The sequence below is a fragment of the Ursus arctos genome, unplaced genomic scaffold (genome assembly GCF_023065955.2).
Source record: "Ursus arctos isolate Adak ecotype North America unplaced genomic scaffold, UrsArc2.0 scaffold_16, whole genome shotgun sequence".
In the NCBI taxonomy this organism is placed as follows: domain Eukaryota; kingdom Metazoa; phylum Chordata; class Mammalia; order Carnivora; family Ursidae; genus Ursus; species Ursus arctos.
The window spans coordinates 20,128,365-20,153,001 of record NW_026622830.1 but is presented as its reverse complement, the minus strand read 5'-3'; the positions used below and the strand labels follow the sequence as shown (position 1 = coordinate 20,153,001).

The 24,637-nt window shown below is 45.1% G+C and overlaps 1 protein-coding gene across 2 annotated transcripts in view; it reads left to right on the top strand.

Annotated features, from left to right (window-relative positions):
• DHX35 (DEAH-box helicase 35) overlaps window positions 1-24,637 on the top strand; it is a 63,672-nt gene that overhangs the window by 16,934 nt on the left and 22,101 nt on the right. Inside the window, exons 5-13 of one of the 2 annotated variants that reach the window (XM_026503502.4) lie at window positions 3,993-4,097; window positions 6,213-6,274; window positions 7,118-7,187; window positions 9,278-9,337; window positions 14,959-15,071; window positions 16,226-16,322; window positions 17,179-17,337; window positions 19,312-19,522; window positions 24,004-24,128. In XM_026503502.4, the coding sequence (XP_026359287.1) occupies window positions 3,993-4,097; window positions 6,213-6,274; window positions 7,118-7,187; window positions 9,278-9,337; window positions 14,959-15,071; window positions 16,226-16,322; window positions 17,179-17,337; window positions 19,312-19,522; window positions 24,004-24,128 (1,002 nt within the window). Of the gene's footprint in view, window positions 1-3,972; window positions 4,098-6,212; window positions 6,275-7,117; window positions 7,188-9,277; window positions 9,338-14,958; window positions 15,072-16,225; window positions 16,323-17,178; window positions 17,338-19,311; window positions 19,523-24,003; window positions 24,129-24,637 lie in introns of both variants that reach the window. The other variant, XM_044385824.3, reaches the window with a different exon arrangement.

Below are 24,637 nucleotides of genomic sequence, written 5' to 3'. Positions count from 1 at the left end.
ACTGAGTCACCCATTGCCTGACACATTTCTGTAAATCTTTTTCTCCTGCAGTTGTTGGCTACATTCTCATGGGTCACCTCTTCACGTGAGAATGATTTTCTGTTCTTTTCTTATGGAGGGAGTAGAGCAATATTTTAGTGTTTCCCTAACATAGTTGATTCAGATTTGCTTTTTATTATTGCCGCTGTGGAAAAGTTTCTTTAACTTTATAACTGGTTGTTTGTAGCATTGTATAAATTTGGGGATTGTTCTCAAATTTGAGAAAAGCCTCTCACGTGTCTGTCATATCCGAGCTATGAGTTTTGGGGGACCTCCGCAGACTGGCTTCTGACCTGTCCATTTCAGACCTTGTGTCTCCTTGACTGTCCTTTGACTTTGTCTTTCTGCCTTAAGCTGTTTTTAGCTCAAGCTTATGGTTTCTTTGAAACTGGATTCCTTTAACTGAATTCTGCTGTTTCTTTGGAAAATACTTTTAAAGTTTCTTTTTAAACTGCTTTTTTGCTTGTTTTCCTGTCTTTCTTTCCTTCTTGGTCAGCTTTAATGCAGTGGGCTGGCGTTCGGACTTTGATCATAATTACTTATCTTTGAGTTGAACCACTGATGGCTGCAGAGTTGTGAGGTTGTGCTGGTCTGGCTCGTGCAAGGCCGCCCACCAAATCTCTTCTCCTCTTTTGCTGGGACAGGTTGAGGATGAGGGTCTGGAGGTGCACTCCTTAGTGATTGCGGAGGTCTGTAATGGCGCGTGACGAAATGCTGTGCGCTGTCTGATTTAGGACTTGATACTTGCTGCCTGCCTCTCCTTCAGTTCTTTCTCCCTCGTGATTGTTTGCTCTCAAAATGGGTCTCTGGAAACATTTCCTATGTCTTCTGTGCCTGAACACCCTGCTGCTTCTTGTCTTCCTAAAGTAACCATTGTCTGCCCTGCCTGGTAGGGAGGTGACATTTATATTAAGAGAGCCAGCAGTGCGCTGGGGTTGTGGGGAGGCCGGAGCCTCTCTTCTGGACTCAGACCTCACAGTATTTGGCAGCCGTGCTTCCTAGTTTATTGTTTGGGCTTGTGGCTGTTTCCTTCTTTCATCGAAGATGTAGGGTTTGGTTGCTAATATTTTTACTTCTTTTGGTGTTTTAAATTAGCTCTCAGAGGAGATGAGGGGTGCCTTTATTTGGTCATCCTGACCTGGACAAGAAATTAATTCTGTTGCCTCGCGTTACTTTTGCCCAGTACTAAGTTTTCATTATTGTGTTATCCTTTTCCCCAGAGTTCACCTTCTAATTGTCTTCAAGGTAGAAATTACTGATAGATGTTTTCTTTTTTTTTCTTTTTTTTTTTTTTTTTTAAAGATTTTATTTATTTATTCGACAGAGATAGAGACAACCAGTGAGAGAGGGAACACAAGCAGGGGGAGTGGGAGAGGAAGAAGCAGGCTCACAGCGGAGGAGCCTGATGTGGGGCTCGATCCCATAACGCCGGGATCACGCCCTGAGCCGAAGGCAGACGCCTAACCGCTGTGCCACCCAGGCGCCCTGATAGATGTTTTCTGAGTCTTGTGTGTGTTAAGTAAATATAGAGATACCAGTTGGGAAACTATACTGCAGTGTTTAGACTTAACCTTTTATGTCACCGAAAGATGACTCAGTTACTTAGAAATTAGAGCACTTTTTCCTGTTTGTAGTTGGGAATCTTTGCTCTTCATCACTTTGCATTTAGCTCCAAATGTGTAGCTATGGATAATTTTCATGAAGCTCCATGCCTTCTCTTGAAAGAGCAAAGAGTGTATAAATTAACGGTGGAGTATTAATAGAGCTGTCAAGTTTGAAATGGTACATCTCAGTACTTTGTGTGCAGACTAAACTCGGAAAACAGTCTCAGAGCCTAAGAACAGATGGCATGAGCCATTGCTTGATCTCAGTGAGAGACTAACGAGCATGTTCACTGGGCTCATAGGGTCTGGGTTTGTCTTCCAGACCAGGCCCTGCCTTGACCTGTGACTCAGGACAAGCTCTAAACCTGTCTTATTTCAGTTTCTTTTTTTGTAAAAACAAGGGGGCTGCATGCATATTTAGTGAGATACAGTTCATGAAAACTTGGAGCCTAGAACCTGCAGGTGGTAAGGGCTCAGTGAGGGGATTTTCTTTTTCTCTGGGCCTCCCTTTCCCTGTATTTCTTTGCCTGAGTCAAATAGATAGTATTTACCCAGTCCAATTGATGAAGTTACGGGAGTAAAACTTAAATAATAGAGGTAAAAATCTGTTAGAAAGCCGATAGAATATCTGACCTTTCAAATGTCCAGTGGTGTGATCATACATGAAAGAATAAAATAAAAGAGTTTAAAATGAAATATGTTTAATAGCAAATGTATACAAACAGCGAAATAATAAGAATAAATATGTTTGACTTTTTACCTTCTAGATCCATAAAATGATTATATTTTTATGGAGAGGGTTGGTCCATTTATACTCATTGTTACAATCCTGTTTTCCCATTAACTCCTCATAGCTCTATGTACACATTTTGTCTGTACCATTTTCTGAGATTTGTAGTATAATGATCTGTAGAGTTGAAATTGAAACAATAAGGAAATTTTCGCGGTGAAATCCTGGTTGGCAGGACATAGAACTGGCAGAGGTAGGGCAACAATGTAGGATGGATTTCTGATCTCCTCAGGAGCTTTCAAAGACTGCGTGCTGTGGACCAGCTGCGGAATGATTGGTTCTGCTTTGGCCTGCCAGATCTGGAATTCCAAGTCCTTAGGCAGAGCCCCTCTAATCCTCACCTGCTTTTCAGTTTCTTAAACACCGATGGCCAGGGAACGCCTGGTGTAGCGGAACGTGCCTCAGGACACCTCCTGTGCCAGCCTACGTTCCAGGCTCAGGACTCACAGAGTCCGCGGAGAGGTGGCCTCACCTGCAGACAGGGGGGGCACTAACTGCCTGCCTCACATGGGGGGCGCTGTGCCAGGTCCCCAGGAAGCCTCTCATATGGTTTTCCTTTAGTTCTTTACAGTTAGGCAGTTTATATAATGAATGTTCAACTCTTTAGTTTCTTCTTATTGCTCTTCCACTTCGATTTATTTATCATTTTAAATATTTTCTATTAGAATTTGATAACCTCTGAAGAGCCTTCTAGGGGTAGAAGGAGATCTTGCTGTTGGGTTTTTGTTTTGTCTTTCCTGTGCTCACCTTTTATTTGTCATATATTGGTAAGTGAAAAATACATCTGTAGTTTGTGGTCTTCATAATATGTTATTATGTATTTGTTTTCTGCTTTTACACTATTATGTTAGCTTGGATTCTTCATTTACCTTCTCATCCGCTTTTCTCCCTCTTTTCATTGCTTTCATTTTTTAACCTGCATTCTTGTTTTATTTCCCCTTTTAATGCTTTTGGTAGCTGGGGCACTGTTGCAAATTGTTTTAGGTAATCTGGCTCAGGAAATGTTCTGCCTCCAAAGAGAAGGTGACCTTGGCCCAATGTTGAATTTGGTCTTTCCGCCTTCATGGTCCAGTAGAAGGTACTTTATTTCGAGGCACAAAGATGTGAAAATGTTTCCCCAGCTAAGAAAGCTTTACTGCAGTGAATCTTGTCATTTCTTCCACTTTTTGCTTCAACTGCCAGGAAATGCTGAGCTGATTTGTGGCTCAGCTGAAAAATTTAGGCATATCTGTGTTTTAAAATTTTCTCATTGGCTTTTCTCTTTTGCATTTTATCTGCCATTTCTGTGGTCCTGATCTGTAACATCTTTATGTGATTCCATTTGTGTTGCTTATTGTTATAGGATACATTATAAATTAATTATAAGTTGCCCCAAGTCGGTTGTGGGAGGCATGAGACACAAAGTGAATAAATCGCTTGTTCTCTAATGACCTGCCCCTTTTCTTCCCATTCTCTGCTGTGTTCACATACTTATTTTAAAAAATACTAGCTTTTCCGTAGTATGTGCTTGTGCAGTAATTTCTATGTCTCTATTTTCAGCATGCTCTTTCTTCCCAAAGGTTGCAGGGAGAGTAGCTGAGGAAAGGGGTGCAGTGCTGGGCCACGAGGTGGGTTACTGCATCCGCTTTGACGACTGCACCGACCCGCTGGCCACGAGAATCAAGGTGAAGTGCTCACACTGCTTTTGCTGCTGCAAACCAGGAAGAAAATTATTTGGGGGGGAATTAAAGACATGTAACATCACTGCTAACTGGGACCCTGATACTAGGGCAGAAAGTGTATGAAATCACCCTGTCCTCAGGGAGTTTAGTCTGTGGGGAGGTGTGGAGCTGTCTCAGAGAGTCCTTGAATCATGGCCCAGAAGGGACCTCGAGAGGAAGGTTGAGCCCTTGGTTCTACAGATGAAGAGCTTGAGGGCCCGGGAGGTCGAATGACTTGCTTGACGTATGTGACCGTTGGTGATAGAGCCAAGACTCAAGGCTGCCCTTTCTTATATGTATTTTATTGTTTTTCCACCAATCCACATAGCTGTCAGAATACAGAAACTTGCCTGTAAGAGACTGAAAAACAGGGACAAGGCAGTATAAATTGATAAAGTCTAGAATTCACAAATATTATTTTCACAAGTTAGGACTTTTTCACGTTTGCGTGATGATGGATTTTACTTGCGTGTCCTCTGACCTAGTTGCTGCTGCTGACCTCATGAGTATCCGTAGGTATCAGTGTTCCATCAGCAGAGCACGTGCTCTGCAGCCCAGGGCTGGAGTCGTGTGGGTCGGATGGTACCGCAAAACAGTGGGATGGAAATTGCTTAATGGGAATCTCAGTTTCCTCTCAATTGCCACAGAGGAAAGTTGAAAATAATCAGATGAACCAGACAAGGTAGTGATTTATAAGAATAGGGATCTTATTTTCTAAATTTTTGTATTTTGTTACCTTTGAGATCCATTTTGCTGGGTAAAGAGAATATTCTCCTGCACCATCAACTGTATTTAAAGTAGGTAATTTTTAGTGGGTTATGTAACCAAATGGTTGTTTTTGAATCTTTCATGAAAAGCTTTTGTATTCCATTTGGTCATCGTTGTAGGCTCTCTGCTCTTAACTGGTGCCTGTCATTCGTGGCAGGTCCTCCTCACTGTTGTGTGTATGTGTGGCAACTGGTACCAGGCCCAAGAAAAATGGGATGGAAACATATCCTGTTCTTAAAAATGAAACAAAAAGTAAAAACGCTAAGCTACAGCGTGCAGGGGAGATGGTTAACCTTGTTCAAGTACTGAGTTATTTTGGGCAGCAGTAATAACGTGTTGTTACTGCATGTTTCTGAAGCATTTTATAAACATTCATTAATCCTAAATAATAATAGCTGATACTCTTTTTTTTTTTTGAAGATTTATTTATTTTAGAGAGAGAGGGAGCGACAGAGGGAGAGGGAGAGAGAGAGAATCTTAAGCAGGCTCCATGCCCAGCATGGGACCTGACACGGGGCTTGATCCCATGACCCAGAGATCATGACCTGAGCTGAAATCAAGAGTCGGCTGCTTAACTGACTGTGCCACCCAGGCCCCTCCCGATACTCTTGAACACTGTGTGCCAGGTCCTGTGCTGAACACTTTACCTGTACTGTCTCTCTTAAGTCCCACAATAACCCTCTGAGGTAGATAATTTTATTATTTCCATTTTACAAATGAGAACTCAGGCTCAGAGAGGATAGGTAACTTGGCCAAGGCTCACACAGCTAGTAAGTAAGAGGCAGAATGAGAATCTGGGCTCCCAGCGCACTGACACCAGGCCTCTGTTCTTAACCACAGCCCTGTGCAGCCTCTCTAAGGGAATAGCAGTCGACGCTGACGGTAGTAGCCTCAAGAGCTGCTGGTCTGCTGTCTTTGGGACATTTTAAGAGCAACGATCTCAGACTCGTGGCCTTCCTTTGTGCAGACAGGATTTGTCTTCACTGCCTGTTCGTCCGCAGTGCCAGTAGCGCAGGCCCAGAGGAAACAGGGCCGAGCCAATGTTCAGATAGTAAATGCTGGTGGCATTCTGCTGGAAGATTTGCAGGCCCCAGCTGCGGACCCCATGATTGAAGTCTTGTTTGTGACCAGTGCCGTTGCTTGATTCCTAAAGCGTTGGGGCATTTCCTCATGGTCCTTTGTGGGAATTGTCTCGTACACACACTGGGGAAGGGGTTGTATGCATTTGGTTACCCTTGCACTTTTTTGAAAAGATCATTAATGTACGGTGTAAATGAATTATTTCTAAAACTTTGTGTTTTTGTTTTTTAGTTCCTGACTGATGGAATGTTGGTCAGGGAAATGATGGTTGATCCATTATTAACAAGATATAGGTAAATATGTTTTTCCTATGGTAACTTTCGTGAAGTTTTGAAAGCCCCCAAGTAGATTGAGAAGCGGTTGTAATTCATAGCTGGGACTTAGCGACCGCCTTCAGCTGCCCCAAAGCTTTTCTCTTTACCTGGGCTGGACCTCTGATGCTTTCTCAGAATTAACTAACAGTAAAAAATGGGCACATTACAATCCCTGTCATTATCTGAATAATCTGTTGACTTGTCTTACTTATCTTGCCTCTGTTATGTCCCAGGATTGATGGTGACTGCAGATCACAGCACAGAACTGGGCAGTGTTTTGTGTCACGTGATATGCAGAGTCCAGATAGTTACTTACACTGTCTCCCTCTTTGTGCGTCTTTGTCCCTTACTCTTGGCATTGACATTGTCCTACACAGCCTCTGTGGTATTCTGGGGAAGGACGTTACATTTGAGTCCCAGGTACACACGCGACACAGCTGTGATCACGCGTCTCTGTGCTGTTCTCTGAAGCTTAACAGTCTTCAGGTGGTGGGGCCTTGTTCTGATTTTTATGTGCTCTGGGGATTATGTGTTATATCGTAATTTAAAAATTAGGTATTAGGGTCCTGTTAGAATCCACTGTGGGTTATAAAACTCTTAAAAGGTAGCAATAAATATACGGCTTTCTTCACCAAGATACGTTGATGTCACCATTTTTATTAGCTTTAATAGTTCCCTCCTTGTCAAGGGAGTTACTTAGCTCAACTTTTGATACAAGGTGATCGCATGGGGACTGGACACACACAAGTCCCCTTGATGATCTGGGCGGGATTACGTGGGTGGTTTGTTCGATGCTCACCAAGTCTTCCCTTTGCTTCTTAGTGCCATCATGCTTGATGAAGCCCACGAGAGGACCTTGTACACAGACATTGCCATTGGCCTGCTGAAAAAGGTGTGACTTCGCTGCCAGACTTTTGTTTTTGTGTTTTCATTTTGTTTTATTGCTTGATTAGGAAGGTAATTGTAGCAGTTTGGAAAATCCACTCAAATATGAAGGAAAAGAATTAAAATGATGCATAATTCTACCCATTCAGAGAAAATCACTGGTGGAATGTTGGTATATTTCTTCTTTTTGTGTGTCTGTGTGCATCTGTTTTTTGGCATAATAGGGATTGGACTGTGTGCACTAATTTGTATCTTACCTGTTTTTCTTAATACTATATCAAAATCATTTTTCTGTGTCATTAAACATTCCTTGAAGACATTGTATTTAATAATGTCTATGCAATCATATGACTCTACCATAAAGTATTTGATTCTTCCCTTATAGTTAAGCATTTATATGGCTTCCAGATTTGAAGTATTTTAAATAATATTGCGGTGTGGGGTGCCTGGGTGACTTGGTCGGTTAAACATCTGCCTTCGGCTTAGGTCATGATCTCAGGGTCCTGGGATGGAGTGCCACATCGGCTTCGTCCTCTCCTCCCCACCTGTGCTCTCTGTCACTCTCTGTCTCTCTCTCTCAAATAAATAATTAAAAAAAATCTTAAATATTGCAGTGAGAACCTTTATAATGAAATCTGTTGCATTTCTGTTTGCTTTTTTTTAAATATTTTTTATTTTTTATTCAGACATACTGCAGAGGAAGAGAAGGGTTTAATGACCCCTCTGTGCCCATTATCTGGATTCAGCTATCACAACTCATGGCCAGCCTTATTTCAGCCTTACCTTTCCTCCCTTGGGACATATTCCCAATCACAGGAGTCTAGAAAGAGGGGTAGACCAAGGTGATTAAAAGCGTGGACTCCGGGTCAGACTGCCTGGGTTCAGGTTCTGCCTGCTGAGTTTACTCTTCTCTAAAATGGGGATAATAGAAGTCTCTACGCTTCCTTCTGGGCAGCCGCTAGCCACCTGCGGCAGTTAGGCTTCAGTTAATTAAGATACAATAAAATTGAAAATACAGTTCCTCTGTCACATTGGCTAAACTTCAAGAGCTCTGTAACCACACGTGGCTAGTGGCTCGTGCATTGGACAGAACCTCTCCATCATTGGAGGGAGCTCTCTTGGACAGAGCTGTTCTAGGTCATCATTTATTGTGAGGCGTAAAATTCTTCGGATGGTACCTGGCCCAGAGTCACAAATAGACTATGAAGGCCCACCTGTGTACAAATTAGAGCAAGATGCTCACACGTGGAGGCGGCCCCCCGCCAGGTGAGGGGAGGGTGTTCTGGACCTCCAACGCCCCCGGCCTCCTCAGCCGGACATCTCTGTGCAGTGCGTGTACGCACGGCCGTGTGCAGAGACCCGGGAACAGCACATCACTCAGTACATGTTAGTTATCATTGTTGTTTTCGTGATGTTATTTTTTGGGAAAAGATTTCTGCTCTTGATACTTAACGACGGATTATCCCACCTGCTTATTATTCTCTGGGGAGCAGTATAATAAGAGGCTTATTTCACTGAATCTTTGCCAGCCCTGAGTATTAGCCTTAAATAAATCTTTGCCAGTTCGGTAAATGAAAAAGTAATGTCATGCTATTATATATTTTTGTTATACTTTATATGATCGTTTCTTCTCTGCCTGTTGATCATTTCTTTGAGTAACCGTTAAGATCTTTTGTCTGTATTTCTGTCTTAGTGTTATCCTTTATTGTTTACTTTTAATGTACTTTTTCATACTTCAACTGGGTATACATAGATTCTGACTATCCAGAGACCCAAATATCAGGAAGAAATGGTTTTACTTCTGGTAAATTCTAATTCAGTTCCTAAAGCTCCTTTGAACTTTCTATAAACATTTTTTTTAATCTTTTTATTTTGGAAAATTTTGCTATTTAAACAATTGGAAAGAATAGTATAACGAACCACCTTTTCACCTATGACTTTAGTATTTACCAACCTGTGGTCAGTCTTGTTTCTATAAGCCCCCCTTGACTCCCCCAAAATACATGCTGATTTATTCCGAAGTATATTGCAGGTACCAAAAGATAGCATCTGTACGTATAGCACTGTTTCATTGTTTCCTAATGCCTTCTTTTTTAGATTCAGAGAAAGCGAGGGGATCTTCGACTGATTGTAGCTTCAGCAACTCTGGATGCAGAGGTAGGAGCATTTCCCACCTCCCCATGCTGTCCCCTCTGAGCACTGGAATTGTTGGACGTGTCCTTGGGAAGTTATCTTTAGTGAGAGCTTATCTTTGACAGAATGGCCTACCTTCCTTATGGGGCCATCTGATGTCCTGGATTCCATATGATCGGAGGATACTCCTTTTTAGCTTGTGGGTGGAAATTAGCCTGTAATTAATTGAGTTCGTAATTACCTACTTGTCTCGTTTCTCTACATACTGTGTTTCTCCCCACACAGCAGTTTCCTTTTATTACTTTTTTTCAGTATGAGGTTGTATTTCTGAAATTTATTTATGACTGTAGCATTTAGGTTTAGATTTTTTTGTGTGTAATTGAAGTTTTCCCTATACGTGTAGTAATTTACATTATAATTTTTATGGCTCAGTTCATACTATTTTTTCTCCCTTACCAGTTAATATTTTAGTTCAAACAGCAGTTAAACTCAAATAATTTTGACCACTAGTTATATATAAATATATGTATGTAAATATGTAAATATGAATATGAATATATGAATATATATACGTACATGCTTAGCGAGGTGCTGGCTGCAGGTGATTTATAACCCTCCCTGACTTCTCGGGAAGCAGACACATAAATAAATGTTTACAGATCAGTAGGTCAAGGTGCTGAGACAGCTAGGGAGGGGGCTGCTTAAGTCTACCTGGCTGGAGGATGTCCAGAAGCTTTCATAGAGGTCAGACATCCCATTTGGGTTCAAAAGCTGCACAGAAGTCTGCCGGATGGGCCATGGGTGGGGAAGGGTGTCTTATATGCATGGAACCTCACGGGCGTGAAACCATGTGTCTGAGGGGCTGGGAGGCAAGTGAAGGTTGGAGTCTTACTTTGCCGTAGGGCCTGTGGGGGATGGTCTCTGTCCCCCAGTTACCTCTCTTGTCACCTCTCTGACTTCTTCTCCGTCCAGTCTCTCCCATGCTCCTTACGCTCCAGCCTCACCTTGCTGTTCCTCAGAAGAACCCAAGTATGCTTCTACTCCGGGGGCTCCCTCTCTCTAGACCGTTCTCACCCCACACATTCTCATGACTTTTCCCTCATTTCAGTCCAGTCTTGACCATGTGTTAGCGAGGCCTTTCCTGACTACCCTGATGGAAACAGCGCCCTGCTGCTCTCCAGCGTCCTGCTCTGCTCAGTTTTTCTGTTGAGCACTTCTACCTAGCATTACATGCATAGCTGAGTGTTTGTTTATTGTGTGTCTTCCATTTGTAAAATACAAGCTCCATGAAGATTGGGACTTTGAATGTCTTAACCCATTGTTTTATCCCTTTCACCTAAAACAGTGTCTGGCACAGAGTAGATGCTTTAGGTTCAGTGATTTTTGATAGAATGGGAAGCAATGGGTGATTAAAATGGAGGTGTTGGTAGGTATCGGGTGATGGAAGGCCTTATAGGCCAAGCAAAGGAGGAAGGATCTACCCTACACCCGGTTGGGAGCCCTGGGATGGTGTGAGGTGTGGCAGTGACTTGATCATATTTGAGTTCTAGAAAGATCGCTGTGGGTGCTGTGTAGAAGAGGCAAGAGTAGTTGTGCAGATACCAGTCAGCAGGCCAGTTCTGTCTCCAGCCGAGAGAGGAAAAGGGCCTGGCTCCTGGCTCCTGGTTTCCTGGGCTTCAGGGTTGCAGAGCAGCTTGGAGAGAGAAAAAACTCAGTGTGGCTAAGAGGGGTGTCTGCCTGTGTAGCCTGGCTGGTTTCTCGGACCTTCTCACAGGCTGTAGGAGTGTGTTGTCTTCAGTCTGCACTTGATAGCCTTTGGATCAAAGCTCTTTGTTGCCCTCTTGAATTACTTCTCACCCCCCCCAAGCCATGGCACCCACCGGAACGCTGGTTTGAGGGCTCCACCCAGCCTCACCTCCTGCCATCGCCTCCATGCCCACGTGGCACAGAACGTCTTCCTCTGTTTTACTTTTTTTTACCTTCGTCACCCCCTCTTCTCTCTTTTAAAAACCAACAGTTTTTACTTTGTTTGAAAATTATCATGTCCGAGTATTTTCTTAGAACCGTTAATATCGTATTGCTTCCAATATCCTTCCATTGCGTTTTGGTGTGGCACAGAGATTTAAAAAACTTCTTTCTGTTCCGCCTACAATAGTTGGAATAGATAGACTTTCTGGAATTAGGTTTATTTTGTTTTTTTGTTTTCAGAGATTTTATTTATTTGTCAAAGAGAGAGAACACAAGCAGGGGGAGCAGCAGGCAGAGGGAGAGGGAGAAGCAGGCTGCCCGCTGAGCAAGGAGCTCCATGCAGGGCTCGATCCCAGGACTCTGGGATCATGACCTGAGCTGATAGCAGGTGCTTAACTGACTGAGCCACCCAGGCGCCCTTAATTATGAAGTATTAATTGACCATTGTATCACAAGCTATTGTTTTTCTGTTATTTGGTTCCATCCACGTGGCGGGAAATAGGGTTGCTGACAACTCCTACAGTTTTTTTTTTTTTTCATTTATCTAGCTTCTTGGAGAGAGACTAATTTCTCTTTCCAGAGTCCTAGAGAAGGAACTGGGGGTCAGCTGGGGTCAGGTACCCACTTGGGACCAATCTGCATGGAGCAAGGGCTGTTGGCCCAGGGTGGGTGTGTTGGGTAGACATGGCTGCTGGGAGCCCTCTCCTGTGGGTCAGGTCTGAGCAGCTACCAGCGAAGGAAGCTGGTGAGCTGGGAGGACGGCCCAGCAGATGTCCACGTCATTTACCTTCTGTTTCATAGACTGTCGTCTTGCTCTTTGTCATATTATGTTCCTTGCCGTGTGTCTGTGTCGGTGTGAGCCCACCTGTTTAAAACCTGACTCGCACTCTCCTTTTCCCGGTGAAATGAACTCCCCTTCACCTCACTCCTGCTGCTCCTTCACTGGCCCACCAGGCGTACGCTGTTGACGCTAGATTTATTTACTCTCTAGCCTGTAATTGTCTGTATGTGCGTATTTTATGTTTCCAGGTAAAGATAAAAGATAAATATCTTAAGCATAAAGATCTCAGTAAATGCTGAATTTTATTTCTTGAAAGAGTAACTACCGATCTGTTCTGTTCACCACATCTTCAGGAATGAGGCGTAGCCATCCTCCCTGTTCTGCCTGCCTTTTTGGTAACATTCAGCTCTGTTCACTGAGTCGTTCTTAAAATCTTTCTCTATCAGCAGCTTCTGGATACCTGCCATCTCCCCTCCCTCCTGCCTCCCTGAGGCTTCTCCCTCAGACTCCTTTGCCGGCTGCTCTTCCTCCTCGAGGCTGCCGACCTCGATGGCCCCTGGTTCAGCCACCGCTTTGTGCTTGTGGCTGTCTTGTGTTCCTGCGCTCCGGCTGGAGTTGTTAGCAGCTGGCCGGTCGTTAGCCAGCTAAACTCACACACCTGTGAGTCCTGCTGCCCTGTGACTGTTGGCTTCTCTATGTCAGTCCCTCTCTTATGGCTTCCTTTGCTTTAGGAAGTGTTCTTCATGACTAAGAAGTAACCCCATCCTTCCCAGAGTGCACGTGCATGTGCTCTCACTCAGCCATTGCCAGGCCCCATCACTCATACTTCTTGCACGCTTTGCTTTCACCCGGCCCCTGCCCAGTGTTTGCCTTCATTCTCTCCTCTGAGCTATTCCAGTATGTTCCTGAATTAGCTTGCCTCCACTCGCTTATTGCCCCTGCCCTCCTCCAAAACAGCCACCAGAGCCAGGCATCTGCAACACAGTCTCATGACGTCATGCCCATGCTCGCTGCCTTGTCTTGCCCAGCAAATGAAGTGCCCATGAAGCATGACATTTGGGCCCCTTCAGAGTGATAATACGATCACTTACTGAGGACACGTTCTAGGCCAGACCGGTACCGACTGCAGTCGCACCCAGGGTAGATGGCAGTTTGTCCTTTTGTAGATGAGAGGACTAACTCAGAACGGGGCTTTCCTGCCCTAGATCCTGGGCTCCCTCCATTGTCAGTGGCCCCTTTATGTCTTAGTCTACACTCTGCTGTCATCCTGGGAAGGGTTGTCCCTTCTTCCCAGCCAGTAGGAGTCCTCCTCCCCCATTCAGACTTTGGCAGGGGTACTGCTGCCTCCCTGAAGCCTTCCCTGGAAGCCGCTCAGCATTGACCTTTTGTTCTCTCTGAGTAACTTGGGGCTTTTTTCTGGTCATGTGGTCGTTCTGCCTCGGTTTGTGTTATGATTGGTTCTTGACGTGCCTGTCCCCCTGGATTATTCACTCTCGGGGTGTGGGGGCGCTGTCTCTTCTCACTTGTTTGTGTATCACTTGTAGCGTGCCTGTGCTGTGCACCCCATGCGAGACAGGGGGCTGAAGTCATTGAACTGAACTGATCCAAAAGGGAAGTGAAGAACGGTGCCACGGGGTTCTTCATAGCACAGCATGGTTCTTTTGTTGGCATGAAGCACTTTTACTTCGGTGCTTACTCTTCTCAGATACAACCTGGAGGTCAGCATATCGCATCCCATTATTCTGTAGTTCAGTCCAGTCGACTCTTGTAGAAGTGCTCCTTCGTGTCCATTCACTGTGTTCGATGCAGTCCTCAGTGCTCCCCGGGCTCCCGGTGTCCAGGAGCAGGCATCGGCATGGTTTGTAAAGATACACGGGGAAGTGAAGGAGGCAGGACGTGGGGTTACATAGCCAGACCTCCTAGGATAATAGAAAGCGATGCCCAGCCAGGCCTCAGGGGCACTGGAATATCCTTTGTGGGACTCAGATGGCATACTCCACCCACCAGGATTTCCATGTCCCTCTGCCACTGACAGAGCCGCTTCCCCTCTGGCACTCACTCCCCCGCCAGCTTCTCTGTGTATCTGGGGTCACATTCCCTAACAGGGAATGTGGTATCTCCCTGCCTCATCTTTGGCCAGAGCTCTCGTGCCGGGCCTCCCTATAGACTGCCAGTCTGGTGGTCAAGTGCCGTTGAAGAAGACGTGGCCACCTTTACTGGAGAAGCTGCCAGGAGCTACTTCTCTTCTCGGGGTACTATGGGAGTGCCGGAGAAGTGTATAGTGGATGACCTACCCCATACAAGGGGTTGTGTTAACTCCTATAGGGCATGGGAGATGGAGAAGACGCTGTCCCTGCCAATAGTCTGCGGAGCTTGTAGTAAATATATATATGTCTCTGTAATATTAGTACTATACCTAGTGTTCCTAGAAATACAAGTTTTCTTTATAAATTGATAACCTTATGTGATCAGATATGTGCTTTTCAGATTAAAACTACACATCAACCTGATTTACTCTGTATTTAATTCTAATCACACCTTTCGACCCAATTTTCTATTGAATAAAATCCAGGGGATAAAAATAAGATGTAATACTACCGCTACACATTGACCCAGATGCGTTAGTGAATGATACAGTTTTGAAATCTAACCTTTATTATTTTTTTTCAAACCTTAGTAAAGAGTCTGGCATTGAAATGTGATTCCTCAAAATTGCAATAATAAAAATAGGAATTTTAGTAGTTACTTTGCAACCCATAGTCTGAGTTGTAGATATCCAGTTTCTACTACCCATCCCCTGCTCTGCCAGTTTTCTATTATTTTCTTTCTTTCAGTGAGTTACTGTGAACTTTTTTTTTTTGAGAGAAATGAAGTATTCTTTTTTTTTTCTTAATAGAAATTTCGAGATTTCTTTAATCAGAATGAAACCAGTGACCCAACAAGGGATACCTGTGTGATCCTTACAGTAGAAGGGCGAACATTTCCAGTGGATATCTTTTATCTACAAAGGTTTGATGGTACTTGAATTTGTGTGTGTGTGTGTGTGTGTGTGTGTGTGTGTGTTCACCTGAATAGTCAGGGAACTTTCACCTGTTTTCTTTAGGTTTTCATTTTTTCAGATTCCAACCAGAAGGTAAATTACAATTGGAAACCAGCAAGCACTAAGTTTTACTCCAAAGGAGTAGGTTTGTTCAGATTTACTCCATAGAAGTATGCAACCCTTAAGGATACTTGCATTTTTAATGATGGTGATTAGCAAACTGGGCCTGAGTTATGGAATGAGAAGCCACTGTCTCTGCCTGCAGCCCCAAGGGCAATATACCAGCTTGCTGAGTGGAGCATGTTTTGTGTCTCCTGTCATTGATAGGATATTCTGGAACCCTGCTCAGTGTCACCACTGAATGCAGTTGAAACTCTTGACACTGATGTGCAAATTTCTATGAGTCTGTGGTCAGTAGCTCAGTTGGAAAGAGCAAAGTGGTAACAAGATTACAGGAAGGAGGCTTGATAGTCTTCAGAACTGGGGTTTCCCAGACTGCCTGCCTGTGAGGGCAGCACTGATGATGCGAATCATTTGGTTCTTAGCTCTCTGCATCTTAGCAAGAAGGCCTGGTTGACATGATTGGGAGGAGCCCCCTTAGATAGGAAGAGACCATCCTAATTTCTCCACCTAGTCACTAGAGAAAGACCAGGAGATGGTACAGTGGTTGATAAATCCAGAGAGTTGTGGGTGTGACTTGGGAGTTTTTCTCGCTGGATAGCATATCCATCAGCTCTGAACAACGTACTCAGACAGGCTGCTAGTGGTCGGGAGGGAAAGGGGAAAGAGTGTGGGATTTAGCACTGGGACCGCAGCCCCCGATTTGCATTGACCAGGCATCTTCGCACGCTAACGATAGCACATTTGTTTGCATGGGTTTTTATTTCTTTGCAAATAAAGCTAAGAATCATGGTATACATATAATTATGCATTACTTTTGAATGCTGCCTTTAAAAAAAAGAAAAAAAGGGAGTGAATGTTTATTTTATTCATCATATACTGTTTACCTGCCAGGCAGGCCCAAACTAACTTTCATGAAGCTTTGCTGCCAGATTATTAGGGTAATTAATCTATAATTAACGAGCATGTCCTAGTGATGAACTTATCTCATACATCTTTTCAGTCCTGTTCCAGATTATATCAAATCAACTGTAGAAACTGTGATGAAAATTCACCAGACAGAAGGAGATGGAGACATATTAGCATTTCTGACTGGACAGGTAATTCCACTGGAATTTTCTCTGATGAGCAGACACGTTAAGGCAGCACCAAAATTAAACAGGGGCCTGTTCCTTTACTTAGCCATTCATTTCATGTTTTATTGTATTTTGTGTTTACTTAATTGCATAAAAAATTGTTTGGATTGATGTCATTCATCTGCTGACCAAGTTGTCAGGGAATCATTAGTTCCCACCTGTTCTATCTGTAGAGGGTTCAGTATATTTTAAATTTATTAGTTGAGTCCAAAGTAAATGATGTAGTCGGTGGGCTGTTTTGTTTACCACAGTGAAATATTGCGTTGGGTACATTTTGTGCGTGTGTGTTGCTCCCGTAAGCCTCTTTCCCAGCGGTACCGCTCATCCTGGAGGTGGTAGGTGGGCACATCTCTGGAAGGACAGCTGAACAAGCCCAAGAGCACTGTTCAGAACCGTCCTCCAGCCGTAATCTTTTCCACTGTCAGCACTTTCCACGGTACCGTAATCTCTTCTGGGGAAAGCTTCTAGCAATTTCATATGTTACGGCTTGTCCACATGTATGACATGCTTTGTTTGCCACAGTACATGAAAGCCAAGTAAGATAGGCTTTGGTTTTGTTTATCGGGAGCTCTTCTCTTCACTGCAGATAGCATAGATTTCAGTAATGAATCTGACACTTGCAAATTTTCACCCCATAGGCACTGCTGTTCAGTAGCATTTGATTAAAAACCACCCCCGAGCAGGGTGCGGTCACCCTAGAAATCGTGAATCCGTCCATACTTAACACTCCGATCCCGACTTTCATTTTCTTTCAAGTCTGATAAAATGACATGCTCCAGATTGATCTCGGTTTCTTTGGTTCCTGGTTGGATGTCTTTAGGAAGAAGTGGAAACCGTCGTGTCTATGCTGATCGAGCAGGCTCGGGCGCTAGGTCGAACTGGGATGAAGAGACACCTCCGGGTTCTCCCCATGTACGCGGGACTACCTTCCTTTGAGCAAATGAAAGTGTTTGAAAGGGTGTCCCGCAGCGTCAGAAAGGTGAGACTGACCCGGTGACCAGGGGTGTTTGCAGCCAGCTGTGGTCATGCTGGTGCCCCTTCCCTATGCACTGGGAAATATTTTTTTTTTTTAATTGAAGTGAAACTTGCTTAACAGGAAGGTTTCTTTAAGACTTTTAGGTCTGTGTTTCTGTGCAGTAGATGTAAAAGCACACAGTAAATAGTATGTTGTAGAGATTTCTAAACCTGCCTCACACAAGGGTCATTCTGACAGTGATTATCAGAGCAAGTGACTTCTCTTTGCCTCTTTTCTCTCTGCTCGGTATTGCCCCACGCACAATACTAGCTTGGCTTAAGTGACTGTCCAGGTGAATTGTGATCAGTCAGGAACAATAGATAAGTTACTACAAATGGTTTCTAAACCATTTGTTTTAGGCATCAGCTAGCCTATAGAGCCAAATTTTAATCAATTAATTCAAGGTGTGGCTTAAAAATATTTAGCCTTGAAATTGGGGCGGGGAAGGGTGTGGTGAGAAGCACTGGTTGGAAGGTACCAGCAGGCAGCCAGTCTGCGTCCTGCTCATCACCCCCGGAGCCTTACTCGGCTTTCCTCCCCATTAGATGAGGAAGGCATAGAACGGGCCCGAAGCTGGCTTATTGTAGCTGTTTATCAGCAGGTGGCAGAGAGGACTGCAGGGGAGGGATGGTCTGAGGGTCCACTCTCAATTCAGACCACTTGGAAGAAGGTGTGCAGCCTCATGGCCATTGGGTTGGAGCAACTCAAGTTGGCCCTGCCAAATGTGAGCTGTGGCCAACCAGTCAGGCGGCCTGGACTCTGTGCCTGCGTTACTCGGTGCCTGGCGGAGTTACTCACCCTCGAGCCCAGTTTTTCAGCTGTGAACCATAAATAAGAACCTTTGGATTGGTGGTTCTCTGGTATAAAATCTTAAGTGTCTACTAGATAAAAATGGTAGGAAGATTTTTATAAGATGATAGATGTAAAAGTACCTTTAGTTCTAAGTGCTATCTATCTATATGTGTTCCTCGCTTCTTGAAACCTTACAGGGACAGCGCCCGGTGCACTTGAAATAAAATGTAAACACCTCACAGTGGCCCAGAGACAGCACGTGGTCTGGCCCTTGCTGTCCTCCAGCCTCATCTCGTCCTTCCTCTGGATTTTGCCCTCCCTGGCTGTTTCTCCTTTCTGTGAACTATTTCTTCTGCCTGGATCTCTAGAGCATTGCCTGCCTCTTGTTACTCAGGGCTCAGCTCAAAATCTTCTTTTAGAGAAGCTTTCCCTGGCCATCCAAAGTAACACAGCCCACTATTATAACATAATACATAGGGAACGCTTCAAATACTATATAATATATTACTGCTCTGTTGCATTTTGTTCACCGGTTGGTCACTCTGAGGTTATCTGCTTGTTTATGGTCACTGCTTCTCCACCCAGACACTCACACTGGAATGCAGGTTCTGGGAGAGCAGGGGCCTTGTCTTCCTTGTTCACCATCCGCAGTACTTTGAACAGTGCCTGCAAAGCACAGACCTTCAGAAAATAGTTTAAATGTGAGTGAATTAATGAATAAAGATATTCAAGGTGGTGATATTCTTTAGTTGTGCAGAAGGCAAAAACTTACATTTGTTGAGTATTTATTATGGGCCAAGCACCAGGCTGTAATTGCTTTACGGATATTTCGTGTTTGATGCCCCCCACAATCCAGAAGCGGGGGTGAATATTCTGTAGATGAGGGACTGTGCAGCAGTCCAGATTAAAAACCACCCCTGAGCAAGCTGGACAAGTCCAGCTTGTCCAGAGTCACACCTTGGAGAATTCAGATCCAGGGCACACTGACCCTAAAACTCCTGTTCTTTCCAGTATGTTAAACTGCCTCTTACAGCTTCTACACTGTTGGAAATATTTTAATAAATCTTTCAGGATTTTGAGTAGTTTCTTAAAAGTGAAAAGAACCAAGTACCTTCTCTTTTTTCTTTTCTTGCTGTGGGGACTTAGGTGATAGTGGCCACCAATGTGGCTGAAACCTCCATTACAATCAGCGGGGTTGTGTATGTGATCGACTGCGGCTTTGTGAAACTCCGAGCCTACAATCCCAGGACGGCCATTGAGTGCTTGGTGGTGGTCCCAGTGTCCCAGGCGTCAGCCAACCAGCGCGCAGGACGTGGTGGCCGCAGCCGCTCGGGAAAATGTTACCGCCTTTATACAGGTTAGTGTGGCGTTCCGTCAGGGCTTTTGACTTTCTCGTAGTAGCCTGAGCAGTGGAGAGTATCACAGATGTTTCCCCCCGTGGGCAGAACTTCACATAAAATCCAGACCCCCTCACCAGGCCCTATGTCCCTTGGCCCCCGTTGCTTTCTTCAGTCTAAATGGAGCACTTCTTCGCTACTGCTCCCATTGGCCGAGGCTGGCCCGTGAGTCCCCCTGTTCCAGCCTAACGTCTGGGCGTAGACCTCCCTGTAGCCTGGGCCACGTGTCTCGGGTCCTGTCTTTCTTACCTTTCCCTCACCTTAACGTGCTGCTTTCTTGTTCTGAGAGGAACAAGAATCCTGACTCCTGGGGGGGCCTTGCAGTGGGTTCCATCTTTGCCTCTGGTTCAGAGCATCTTTGTGGAGTGAAAATGGCAGACTCTTGTGCTGAGACCACTGAGAGAAAGCAGATGTTTGTTCAGCTCCTGGTCTGTGCCAGGCACTGTGCTAGGCTCTGAAGGAGCAAGATAAAATTATGATAAAGACGGTCTCAGCCCTTCAGGAACTTTCTCTCCAGCTTGAAGGCAGCTTTGCCTTCGACAGTGATGTGTCCAGAGCTTCTCTCTCTCTCTCTCTGTGCCTCTCTTTGGTGGGTGATGGCCCCAAGATCTCTCCTTAGTTGTCCAGACTTAATTTTCACATCATTTTTTTTTTTTTTAAGATTTTATTTTATTTTATTCGACAGAGATAGAGACAGCCAGCGAGAGAGGGAACACAAGCAGGGGGAGTGGGAGAGGAAGAAGCAGGCTCAGAGCAGAAGAGCCTGATGTGGGGCTCGATCCCATAACGCCGGGATCACGCCCTGAGCCGAAGGCAGACGCTTAACCGCTGTGCCACCCAGGCGCCCCAATTTTCACATCATTTTTAATCCTCTCCTCTGTTGAACATCCATCTATGCTCACTTCCCACATCCGGAAGTTTTGTCATTTGTCTCTTCTTTACTTCTGGTAACCATCACCCTTGTTCAGTCCTTGATGTTATTCTTTCTTGTAGCGAATGTTTACAGAGCCATAGGGCAACCATTGTGCCGGGGTTTGGAGATCTCGGGCTAGGTGAGATGTGGTCTATGGGCACATGGCTGACAGCCAGGTGGTGGAGATAGCCCCGCAAACAGATTGTCATATTACGGTATGTTAGGGTCCCCATTCCGGAGTGAGCCTTGGAAGCAGAGAGCAGGGAGTTATCCCACTGGGGAGGACTTCACAACTGAGCATTTGTGCCTGATCTTACTGGCCGCCAAGTGCGCCCTGCGGTTCTCCAGGGGAAAGGATAGCCCCAGGCAGAGGGAATGGAATGTCTGTGTACTCGGTGGGGAGGAAGCAGGTAAGGGGAGTGTCTATGGGAGGGGGGAGGCAGAGCCCAAGGCCAGGGTGGTAAGGGTCTTCCACCACCAAAGGCTCTAAGGAGGAAAGATGGGAGAGGAAAGAGAGAACCGAGGTTAAAGTGCATCCGGAAATTTAGAAGAGAAAGTTTCAGGATACTTGAAAACAAATGTATTGAGGTGGAATTCATATCACATAAAGTTAACCATTTTAAATCGAACCGTTCAGTGGGATTTAATTATATCCACAGTGTGCATCACTGTCTCTGTCTAGTTTCAGAATATTTCCCTCACTCCATACCCCCTAAACAGTTTCTCTGCACTCGTCCCTGCCTCCTGGCAACCACTCCTCTGTTCTGTCTCCATGGGTTTATCCGTTTGGGATATTTTGTATAAATGAGATCATACAACATGTGGCCTTGTGTGTCTGGCTTCTTTCATTTAGCATAATGAATGCCAAATGTTCTCCTGGTTCGTCTCTGTTGTATTAGTACTTCATTCTTTTTTTTTTTTTTTTTAAATTTTTTTTAGAGAGGGAGAGGGAGGATGGTGGGGGCAGAGGGAGAAGGAGAGAGAGAATCTCAAACAGGCTCCATGCCCAGCGCAGAGCCCAACATGGGGCTCCATCTCACAGCCCTGAGGTCATGACCTGAGCTGAAATCAAGAGTTGGACGCTCAACTGACTGAGCCACCCAGGCGCCCCAGTACTTCGTTCTTTTTTATGCTGAATAATATTCCATGGATGGATATACCACAACTAGTTGATCTACACATCAGTTGATTGTTTCTACCTTTCGGCTTTTGTGAATAACTGCTCCTATGAAAATGTGTGTTTTGAGTGCCTGTTTTTAATTCTCTTGAGCATATACCTGGGAGTGGAGTTGTGTCGTCGTACAGTAATTCTATGTTGAACTTTTTGAGGAACTCAGGCTATTTTTATTTTTATTTTTATTTTTATTTATTTTTTTTTTTTTAAAGATTTTTTATTTATTTATTTGACAGAGATAGAGACAGCCAGCGAGAGAGGGAACACAAGCAGGGGGAGTGGGAGAGGAAGAAGCAGGCTCATAGCGGAGGAGCCTGACGTGGGGCTCGAACCCGGAACGCCGGGATCACGCCCTGAGCCGAAGGCAGACGCTTAACCGCTGCGCCACCTAGGCGCCCCATCAGGCTATTTTTAAAGAGGAAATGGCCAGCATTATCTCATGCTCCAAAGAAATAAAGTCACAGAATGCAGACTGAAGACAGGCAGGTCGATTCGGTTGAAAGGTCGCTGGCCTCCTTAGCAGGAGCAGTAAAGTGGAGAGGGGCTGGGTAGGGCCCACGCGATAGTAGTGGGGTGTACTAGCCTCCAGCCTCTAGGCTTTCTTGGCTGACTGGCTTCCAGATGAGCTTTCACAGAGTGTGGTCCTGAGCAGGGTGTTATCTGCTCAGACTCCGAACTATTTCCCAGAACCGTCCAGGACTTTCCCTGGCTTATGTTCTCCCCCTATCCACATACCTGCCCTACACTGCATCCCAGCTGCACTCTGCTCTTCCTGAACGTACTTTCTGTTTTCCCACATCCACATCTCTTATCTTTGATACCTTTCCTTGGGCTGTTTCCTCTGCCCAACAGATTCCCCTTTATCCTTCAAATCCTCTCTCAAATGACAGCTCCCTCATGAAGTGACCTCACGTGCCTTTTTGTAATGATTGCTCCTTACTCCCTGAGCCTCCATTCTCCTTCAGGAAGACTGTTCACTGGGATCCAGCCTTGGAGGTGACTGTTTCTGGTCTTGGTCCCGGCCCTCTCATATCACGGAAGCTTCTGGAAGCTGCTCCTGCCACTCCTGGCTCAGGGCATCACACACTCGGTCTTCAGTAGAGTTTAACTGAAGGTCATTAACTCTTGGGCCCCACTGCTTCCTGTGAGTGGCTTCTCAGCAGGGTTGTCTTGGCATCTGAGAACTTCGCTTCTCCTTCCGTCAGCAGTATGCTGGGAAATGTGGTTATCCTACCAAAAGGCTAGCCCCAAAATGTTCTTGAAACTCCAAGGGAGTATCCCATCTGGAACTTCCTGCTGTTGCCTGTTCTTCAGCACCTCCCAGTTAGACCCGTGCCTGTGGCCATTTGTATCGGTCCATCCACAGAACATTGGTTGTCTGTTTACTCACAGCCTTCTTGAAAAAATTCTTCAGTGATAGCGCTGAGTTCTTCATGACACCTTTTGTTGTTGTTTTCTTTAGTTAACGAAAGCCTTAGGATCTACATGGAGCTTGGGCCAGCCTCGTCTTAAGGAGGGTGTGCGCAGTTAAACTGTTGACTGATGTGAGAGGGATTTTGTGGGTGGAGCATTCTCTGTATAATCCGTAAGCTTTCTGAATAGATACCAAAGTGATTTAATCCCTTCCTCCCTCACCCGCCCCCCCCCCCCCAAGCGCCCTGTTTGTCAGGCTTTTAGGAAAAGGCCTCTGAAGTCTCTTCCTCCCCGCCCCCTCTCCTGCCCCTCCCATCTTGGCACTGCTGTGCCTTGTGGTGCTTTTTCCTGTTGGAGGTCAGCTTTTGTTCCTCATGGGGCACGTAAGCATTCATTCATCTGTTTGGGGCAGCATTAGTTTCTGAGTGTGATGCGTGCCTGGCTCGTTGGTTTTAAAAGTTAGCTTTGGACCATTTTTGCTCTTTGTAAGATTTGGTCACTTCTTACATTCTGGTTACCATCTTGGTGATTTACTTTGAGACTGTTCTTTGCTTATAGGTACAGTTCTTGCCTTCTAGACTTACTGCAGCCCCACGCAGAGGTGGTGTGCCGGGTGCCAGTCGTGATCCAGCACATACCTGTGGCTTTGGTTTCATGTTCTGCTGACAAAAGCACGTTAAAAAAGCATTCTGAAGTAAAAGAACAGACTTTTATGAAGATATATAAAGATGTATAATTTATAAAGATATAAACTGCTGAGGTCTTTTTTAAATAGAATGGTCTTTTCTAAATATGAAACAACTCTGTGTCATGATATCATAGTGCATCTGATCCTAGAATCTTCGAGCCTCTTGTTAGAGAAGGAAAACTGTCCCATGGGCATAATGATTGAGTTTGATTGTGGCATTTGACCCCAAACAGTTCTGATTTCTTATCCTCAGAGGAAGCCTTTGACAAGCTGCCTCAATGCACAATCCCTGAGATGCAGCGTAGCAATTTGGCGCCTGTCATCCTACAGCTGAAAGCGCTAGGGATCGACAACGTCCTCAGGTTCCACTTCATGTCGGTAAGTCCTGCCTTCTGTCTGGAATGCCCACGGGTGAATGTCGGGACATTAGATAGAATGCATCACTTTTTAAAAAAATTTTTTTTAAATTTCCACTTAACTCATGTGTTGTGTGCCTGCTTTGCACCGGGCCCCGGGCAGGGTATGGGGGAGCAGGGCCAGACAGGGCAGACGCAATTCCTGTTCTTGCCTGCCGGGTGGGGGGGCGTGACAAGTAAGTGGGTAATTGCCATGTGTGGGTCCAGTGCTCTGAAAGAGAAAGAAAGGGCCCCCAGCCTGGTTAGTCTTGTGCCAAGTAAGACCTGAAACCCAAGTAGGATATCACCAGGTCAGGGTGGGGGGAGATCCGGGACAGCAGAGCGTGTGGAGGCCTATGTGAGGGAGTATCACAGCTGGGGGAGCCAGGAGGACTGTGGTAGAGCTGCAGGGGCCGTCCTCGTGGCCGATCGCCCTTCTGCTTATTTCCTGAGGCTGGTTTCCGGGAGTGGAATTATTGGGTCCAACAGCCA